The sequence below is a fragment of the Cibotium barometz genome, chromosome 7 (genome assembly GCF_041138505.1).
Source record: "Cibotium barometz isolate CiBa-2024 chromosome 7, ASM4113850v1, whole genome shotgun sequence".
NCBI classification, from domain to species: Eukaryota; Viridiplantae; Streptophyta; class Polypodiopsida; order Cyatheales; family Cibotiaceae; genus Cibotium; species Cibotium barometz.
This window is the reverse complement of record NC_141052.1, coordinates 62001054-62010602: the sequence shown is the minus strand read 5'-3', so window position 1 is coordinate 62010602 and position 9549 is coordinate 62001054. Positions and strand designations below refer to the sequence as shown.

Below are 9549 nucleotides of genomic sequence, written 5' to 3'. Positions count from 1 at the left end.
TGACTAGGCATGTGCCACCTTTAAGGCCCATTGAACCTAAGTTTGTCCACTAATGTGGAAATAGAAATACAAGATATCGGACGAGGCTCCTAGTTGTAGGTTGTGTGTGTTAAATTCAAGTTATCTCCAAATAAAAAAAAAAGAAGTTCAAACATATGCACTTGGGCGCTCCACACATGGACAAAGGCCATTCAAAATTTCATGATTGCATCATTGCCCATGGGGCATCTCCCGAACTTTACACAGCCTAGGACCGTGGGAACACTTGCGTATCACATCATTACATGAAAGACCAAAATCAAGTGAGGACAGACACCTCATAAACTTTACAGAGCCAAATTGAATTCTTAGTGTAGGAACACGTGCTTATCACATGGGCACCAGCGAGAGTCTTTCTTCAAGTACCCTGCATACTGTTGTGCATAGTGCACAGTGCAGTGTGCACAGTGTCGCTGCTGCTCCAAAGTTCAAATTCAATTCACGGCCAGCGGAGCCGGAGTCCGGAGAGGGAATAATAAACTAACAGCAGCAAACGATATGTATGAGGTGGGAAAGACTGAAGCATTAAACTATGTAACGTCCCAAAGTCACACTGAAATGATGTGGGTCAATAAATTCTGATGAATATCATGGCGTGGCATGATTCACGGCCCGTGAGACCACGCCATCTCTCTCTCTCTCTCTCTCTCTTTTTGCTTCCAAAAAGCTATGGCAGTCGCTCTGCCTCTAATGTTTTTTGCGACTGCATTTTTAGCACCTTGTTCTCAAGCTTCTCTTGAACAGGAAGCAGCAGCCTACTGTAAGTGTATGCGGACCTCTCTGCGTGTTGCTTGGTCTCTTATCTGAGTGCATTCTGAGCTCCATCGCTTGAATTGATGTGCAGCTCTGTGCAATGCGGACTCCATCGCGTTCAGAACCCACTTCACGGGGGAAGGTTACCAGATCGGCGGCAACGTGGTGCCAGTGTACAACGTGACCATCGAGAACACGATGTGCAGGGTGGCGAGCTGCCTGCCGAGCAACGTGCATCTGCACTGCGGCGCCGCCGTGCAGTCCATCAGCCAGAAGCCGCTCGACCCGCAGCTCTTCCGCATGGTCTCCAGCGACGACTGCCTCGTCAACGACGGCCGCCCGCTTCCTTTTAACGCTCCTATCGCCTTCGAGTACGCGTCCCTCGTTGAGTTCACGCTTAGCTTCAAATCCGCAACGTTTTGCCCATCATCCTGATAAGTATGGAAGCCATTCCAAAATAAATGACATTGTTATGCGATTGCAAATAAAATTAAAAAAATAAGTGTGTGAAAAATGAGAATATATTAATTAGTCGAACAGGTAACCTTAGTAAAACCTTTTTAGCTTTTTTAGTAGATTTATTATTAGGTAGGGTTATAAAAAATTATACATTAAACGATGCATTAGAAAACGTCTTAGTGCTCGTGATCTTGTTCCTGATTTTTGGGCATATTGGGGTGTTGCATCAGCGAGAGCAGGCTATTAGGCGCCGCGATCTGTCTCTTCGTCTGAGGGAATTAGGGAATCCATAGGAATTTTTGTCATGATTTTAAATTTCAAAACTTGTTTTTCAAGTCAATAATAATTATATATATTAGCTGAAACTGTTCAAAAACTGCACTACAACCAAATCAATAATTATATATATTAGCTGAAACTGTTCAAAAACTGCACTAAAAATACTTTTTTTAAAAGTCAATAATAATTATATATATTAGTTGAAACTGTTCAAAAACTGCACTACAACCAAATCAAATCAGCTACATTCTCCGGATCTACTAGTCCTCAAAAATCTAAAAATCTTCCTTTCTCTGTCTTACTCCTTTTTTCCCTCTCGTCGTGAAGAGAAGTAAGTTGTGTTTAACAAGGAGTATATTGTTATGGCAAAGTAAGTTGTGTTTAACATATTGTTATGGCATATCATATTTTCACCATATGTAGTGTATTCTATAGTTTTTTAAAGGAGGGATCGTATTTTTGTCACCCATTTGGGACGATGAATGCGTCGACGTCACACCCACATAGCAAGCTCAAAGAGCCTTTATCTCCCCCACCCCCATTGATTCTAAAGCTGGATCATTATTTTATTCTACTCTATTGAGTTTGCTTTACAACATCTTGAACTCTAGAGAAGATATAGAGTGAAGGTTTCGTATGTTTTTTTTTTTTGAACAAATGAGGGACTTGAGGATGAGAGCTCGAATTAAAGTTTTCCATTCTAAAGGAAAAACTATATAAATGAAAATCTCCATCTGCATGACGTAGTTTAGTTCATATATATATTACAAGTCTTACATGTAGTATTACTAGTCTTGATTAGCCATCATACGAAACAGCCACCCTTACGTGTGCATGTTGACAGGTCTTTTACAACTGCTTATGGAGTCCCATTATCACTACAAGGTATTGAGAGAATGAAAGTATGAGCTTGGATAGAAGAGTTAAATTGTTTTTTTTTGGAGAGTAACAAGGAGTGGAGAGCATTATCGGGAGAGCATTCATAAGGTGAAGGTCAAGTCAAGCCACATTGCCTTTGCAATAACAAAATGCCATGAGGTGATCACACCACCTCTATGCCCAAGGAATACCGTAGCTCACCTAAATCCTTCATCTCAAACTAATGCTTTAAAAGCCTCTTGACATCATGTATGTTAGCATCACTATTACCTGTAATCAATAAAGAGAATATGAGGGGGAGATAGAGAGAGAGAGAGAGAGAGAGAGCTTGAGTTCCTTGCAAGCACGTGCGCGTGTGCACATACACACGAGTGTAAGACACAACTTGGATAACATGTCCAATCGATATTACCTCTGCAATAACAAAATGTCATGAGGTGATATGTCGTCCAAGAAATATTGCAGCTTACTTTGTTAATCTAAATCTGGGAACAAGAGCTACCACCATTATCTTACATCAAGGAGTCACGGTTAGATACACCAAAGGGTCATACATTCAAGATATGAAGTATAATGTCCAAAGCTACAACTTGGACGGGCGCCCATAATGGTGTGACGGAGTATTTATGGCGATTCTTGCTTCAAGAGCATGCTTCAAGAGCATGTGGTAGCAAGTTAGGATGAAGTCCTAAGTGACGTACTTCATGGATATATTATGAGAGTAGTCATTGTAATAGCATTAGGCCTCTTATGAGCCTAAAGTACTTGGTCGGCTATAATTTAAGTGAGTGTGGACACTTATGGCCATATATATAAGTGAATTTCTCTTATAAGTTATAATACAACAGACTCTTCCATTGTGCAATTGAGTCTTGCTCTTGCTAATCCTCTTTCTAATCTCTAATGCATGCTAGTGAGTGTGAGTGAAGTGAGGTGAGAGGAGGGAGGAGGATTTGTAGTGCAACGCAACGGTGTGAATGCTACGAGAGACGCGGTAGAATTGCTTCTCAAGGAGTTGTAGAGCTTGGAGACCTCAAGGGTTACGAGCTCGACCATTGGAAAGATCCTCACGATAGTTGCGGTTCACCAGGTAATCTCTTTTTGGATGTGTTTCAAGGGGGGTTAGGGTGGGCTATCGAGAGCCATCCCTTGGCTTTTTTCATCGTTTTGTCTCTAGTCTATGCATAATCCATTGCCCATCATCTTGATTAATGGTTCTTCATGAAAAAGAGTGGATTTGATGGTGATTTGTGTGAGATTTGGTGTAGAATAAATCTCTTTTTAGTTTTTAAAAAGAATATTTTTTGCTTAATGTTTTTGTTGTTTTTATAGTTTTTCATGTTCTTAGGGCTTGCACATAGTTTGTATTAGGCTTAGTTTGCATCCATTGCATCAAACAATGCAAGAGAATGTATTTCTTAGTGAATGTTAGCTCTCTTTAGTTTAAACATAGAACTAAGATCATTAATTTTAGTTTAATTATATTTTTTTGTGAAAATTGTTTGGATTAGAGTGTTAGTAAGCATTAGGAGTAGTTTAATCTTTCAAATTTCTTTTTAAAACCATCAAAAAACTCTTGAATTTGATTAATTTTTTTAATGGACTGGTTTTTGTCATTAAGGGTGATTAATCTTGTTCAAGAGGCCAAAAAATTAGAAAATATGTAATTGGGGTCTAAATTGATCATATGAGTAGTTGAAATTGAAATTATTGAGTGTTTTGAGAGATCTAGATGCATTAAAACACCTAATCACATCAATTTTTTGATCAATCGGAGAAATTTGACTCTCTTTGCTTAAATTTGTCTTAAAAGAGGAGATTATAATTAAGAGTCTAATTAATCTCTTAATTTAGATTGATTTACATAATTATTGATGCACAAAGATTAGGTTTTTTTTGCTCTATCGAATGATGTGATCAATTGTGCAAATTAATGAGAGATTAGTGGTTAATTAGAGTCTTTAATCAGTATAAAAGAGGAAAAGATTAGTAAAAAGATTAATCTTAGATTAATCTTTAATCACTTTTTTACATAACTCATTTAAGGTTAAAGAGCATTCAATGAGAAGATGCTCATGAGTTGTCAATTTGTCCATTTTGGGGGTCATTTATGAAAGGTGTAAGAGGTGTCATTAAAAGGTTGACTTTTTTGATTTCACTTACCTTTTTTGAAAAAATACCCATATCCTTTTCATTTTAAATTCAAAAAATATTCCTCCCCAAAAAGAGAAATTTGTATTTTTCACTAGACTCCAAAAATAAATAAAATTTAGTTTTCACATGAAGTCCGATTTACGGCGTGAAACACTAGTTTCACGCGGTTAAAAAAAGAAATTTAATTTTCACGTGAAGTCTAGTTCACGGCATGAAAATTGTTTCACGTCGTGAAATACTAGTTTCACATGGCCAAAAAAAATCAAAATTTATTTTTTCGTGTGAAGTCCGATTCACGGCGTGAAACATTAGTTTCATGCGATAAAAAAATTAAATTAAATTAAAAAAATCAAAATTTAAATTTTCGCATGGCATGAACCGTTTCACGACGTGAAACACTAGTTTCACGTAATAAAAATAAAAAATAAAAAAAATTAAAATTTATTTTTTCGTGTGAAGTTCGGTTCATGGCATGAAACACTAGTTTCACGCAGCAAAAAAAAAAAGATTGAAAAACATGCCGTGAAGTTCGGTTCACGGCATGAAACACTAGTTTCACGCAGCAAAAAAAAAGATTGAAAAATATCCCTGTTTGGAGGCCCATATCTCCTAAATCATATAACCGATGAAAGCACTATACGGCTCATCGGAAAGCTGACATCAAGCTCTGCGACTTTGGACTGGTCGTTCGAAGTCAAAATCAATCATTTTGGCCTCTAACCAGTAGCCTCAAATTTCGACTGAAAATCGAGACAAAAAATAGTCTAAAAACCACAAAAAATCGTAAAAAAGAGCATGAAAACGATGAGTCATATTTGGACTACTTTTTGAGAGTCTAAACGATAAAATCATGGACTACTCAGGAAAACAAAGTTGTAGTACTCTAAAAATACTACAACTCCCTCATGTAGAGTTTTTTAAAATTCCTTTTGGAACACCCTAAAAAACGTGAGCACTGCAAAACAAGAAAAAAATTCTTGGAAAATTTTTTCGTCTTAAGACAGTGATGGAAAATAGGTTTTAGGACCTCCTCTTCCATCTGGGAAGTTCCTAGCATATGTTTTTTTCAGAAAAATATCTCAGAGATCATTCACATGCGTAGAGTGTCTAAGCTAATTAGGGCAAACGGACATCCGTTTGATCCAACAAAGAGTACGCCAAGCCTCTTGAGGGCTATAACGGGTTGTGGGAAAGTATAAAAAGCCAAAAAAAAACTGTAATTGTTCATTAAGGAGCATTTCGGCACTCTGACATGGCCACGATAGAGGGAGTGCCAGGGATCACACAAGGACTAAACCCAATGGCCATGATCTTCGAGCCATTGAGATCTATGCTGCCAGTTCACCTTCCCATGCCATTGGAAGAGACTCACTCGACGGGAGCCCTATTTACCCTAACACCCTTTCACTAAAGGGTGTGATTTGGCAAAGAGCTTGGCGTTTAAGTTGGTGCTAAAGTGCTAAAATAATGGCCTTCGCTAATTTGAGCAATGAGCTTGGGTAGCCATGTGGGCTGCTCTGGATGTTTACTTTCCTGCACACATCTTAGGCTACCCAAGGCAAACATTGTACAACTTCTGTTAGCCTTTGTAACCAAACGATACTGATTTTTGAAGTCTTTCACAAAATATCTTTGAGAATTAAACCTCCTTGTAGACCCTGCTCAACCATCTGTCCACCAACAGAAACCAAGTTCTTTATAATATTTGAAACATGAAGTACATCTACCAAGTACTTCATTTTGCCATCTTGTATATAGACAATGACACTGTACCAACATACGCAATGGGATGCACAATAGCATCACATGTTTCTACATAACCTGGTTTTTCCATTTTCTGCATGTCTCTAAAAACCACTCACCATGACTAGTCATGGTGACTAGTCATGTGGTTAGAGGTGCAAAAATCCACGTACCTTATATCTTGAGATCCTGACACATCTCTTATTTGTGGAACTGAGCATTTAGTAGTACTTTGTTCTATTTGCAGTCTGATTTCTTTGCCAACCACCTTGGACGCTTTGGCTCCCCTATGATCAACATAGACACTAAGTCCCGAAAGTTGGGAATATTCTCTCTAACTGCAATTGAGGTATTGAATGGCTTGTACGCTTTGCCAAGTTCATTCAAAAAGACACTTTACGAAATCATCATCTTCCACTGATACAATGATAGAACCAAGGAATTCAACAATGCACTTGATATTTAAAGCATACTCATTGTGATAAACATGCTTTTCTTTTCCACAGTATGTAGCTCTTGTTTTAGCTAGAGTTTCCTTGTCTTTGTATTAGTTTGAAACATGTACACTAGGTTCTGCCATGCAATTGGAGTGTTGGAATCATGTACATGTCTTATCATTGTGTCTCTTGTGACACTGATCGAAAGTCAATACATAACTTTCCTTGCATCCTAATTTCAATTCTTGAATGCCTTTATATTTGCTGGAGTGGCATTCTCTTCAGACAACTCTGGAGGCTCTTCATTGTCTCCTTTGGCACAGTCCCAAAATCTTTTACCCAATCAGAAAATTGGTCATTTTGAACTTCCAGGAATGGAAGTCACTCTTGTCCAGCTTTTCACTTACAATCTGATTGAGTCCATCATAGACACATTTACACTCTTGTCCAGCTTTTCACTTACAATCTGATTGAGTCCATCATAGACACATTTTCCTACAATAATTAGAAGCCTGCAAACATATAATTTTTGTATGCAACTTGTAACATAGCACTATCTTCTGAGGTGACTGCTTCAGTGGTACTTCAACACAACCTGTAGGTTACAAAATCTGACCAAAGTACAGGATGGTTGAATTTTCTTCTATCTTCTTCTCTTGTCTAAGACCATATAACTAAAAAATAATAGTACATATGTAAAGGGAAGTACTGTCCTACAATAACATACCACAATGGTCGGTCCATAGTGTGAAAGCGACTATATGAGTTGGTGTTATAATTATGCCATAACTTTAGTACTCAAATGTGGTTGTCACACAACCTGTCATCCACCACTGGCGGCATATCAACCAAAATCTCACTAACCATGCTAGTGGCATAAGTGCAGAAGCTATCACCCAAGCGGGTCATCAATGTCCACTAGCGTAGCACTAGTTGAGCTCGATATCTCAACACAACAATCAACTCATCCACATAGATGACTAATAGCATGATCTCTCTATCTGACTTTTCACATAAAGTGAGAAATTTACATTGGATATCTAAAATCCAATGGTGACAAGATACTCCTCGATCATGTTTGACCATGCTCTGGGTGGCTGCTTCAAGACATACAAGGCTTTGCATAACTTGCACACAAAATTTGAGTGTGCATCACTCTCATAACCTGGTGGCTACATCATGTATACTTCTTATTGAAAACCACCATTCAAGAAGGCATTCTTTACATCCATGTGATGTAAAAACCACCCCTTTGTTGCACCCATAACAATGATGGCTCTCATGGTTGCCATTCTTGAACCCGGGCTAAATGTATCCTCATAGTCAATGCCATAAGTCTGTGTATAGGCCTTAGCAACCAATCTCAACTTATACCTAGTCACTTAGCCATTATCATTATGCTCGACCTTATACACCCACTTACATCCAATTGCCTTCTTTTCCTAAAGCAAAGACACTAAGTCCCATGTTGCATTATCAACCAATCTCCACTTATACCTAGTCACTTAGCCATTATCATTATGCTCGACCTTATACACCCACTTACATCCAATTGCCTTCTTTTCCTAAAGCAAAGACACTAAGTCCCATGTTGCATTTTCATCTAATGGTGCCATCTCCACATTCATACCATTTTTCCATTTCTTAATTTCCAGGTGCTTGCTCAAAACAAGTGGACTCGAAATCCAATATTGCATTAACCATATAAGAATAATGATGGGTTGTATATCCATCATATCTCAACTTGTCAACAAGGTACCTAACCCTCGTAGACCTGTGTACACTTGGATCATTGCCAGGTGTCCTTAAAACAGTCCTGTTCTCCTTACACTAGGAGTAACCACAGACGGAATGCAAAAATCCTCATCAAGGCTCTGCTCAAAGTCACTAGAGTCACCATTCACAAATGAGTGACCTACTAATAGATCCAGCACAAAAGGTTGATCTACCTTTTCCTTCCCTTTACATGATACACATGTACCTACATCTATCCTCAATCTGCTTGACCATGGACTAACATTGGATCTACTGCTGGAGGACTCTTTAGGTCCACTAAGCACTTGTGATTGTTACTCTACATGTGATGTAACATCAACACTTCTTAAATCTGCATCTTCTGTTGCCGTCATTACTCGTGTATACCAGCTACTCATCTCATCAAAGATTACATCTCTGCTTACTTGCATCTCACGAGTGGTAGGGTTATAACATGTATAACCTTTCTGCTCCATAGCATAACCAATAAAGATGTGTTTTTATGCCTTTGGATTCAACTTTGTTCCCACTTCATCAGGAGCATGAACATATGCAATACACCAAACACTTTCAAGTGAGACACATCCCTGTAAACTTCTATTCAAGCATCATACCATGAAGCATTTGCTACTACTTCTGTGCCCAAAAATAATGTCGCATATTCTTTTCAGTATCAAGGCACGTGCCACTTTTGCAATGTGCCTATTTTTTCTTTCTACAATACCATTCTGTGCTGTGCGGAGTGTACTTGCATGTAAATTGTCTCTTGATTCCTTGGTTTCTCAAGAAATTACTAAACTCATTGAAGACCATATTAGGGAGTTTGGCAAAATCTCATTATTTTGGGAATTTTATTCTCAATATAGTTTTTAGTATATCTTTAACATACCAAAACCAAACTTGTCGGAGAATGTGGATTTAGAACCTACTCTTTAACACCTTTCCAAGAAATGTTAGATGAGCTGGTTTTGATAAAAGATTAAAAGGGTTCACCATGCCACCATTTTTTTAATCTTACAAAATGGGAATTACGATTTTCCCAAACTTCCTA

At 38.1% G+C, this 9549-nt stretch overlaps 1 protein-coding gene across 2 annotated transcripts; it reads left to right on the top strand.

Annotated features, from left to right (window-relative positions):
* Positions 1-577: 577 nt before the first annotated feature.
* LOC147637290 (protein TAPETUM DETERMINANT 1-like) lies at positions 578-3535 on the top strand. 2 transcript variants are annotated; one of them, XM_086799919.1, is made up of 3 exons: positions 578-799; positions 884-1230; positions 2375-3535. In XM_086799919.1, exons 1-2 carry the CDS (start codon positions 709-711, stop codon positions 1225-1227), a joined length of 435 nt encoding a protein of 144 aa, XP_086656045.1. In that variant the 5' UTR covers positions 578-708; the 3' UTR covers positions 1228-1230; positions 2375-3535. The 2 variants fall into 2 exon arrangements, with proteins under 2 accessions (XP_086656045.1, XP_086656044.1); XM_086799918.1 differs by lacking the exon at positions 2375-3535 and having other exon boundaries at positions 584-799; positions 884-1791.
* Positions 3536-9549: the final 6014 nt, after the last annotated feature.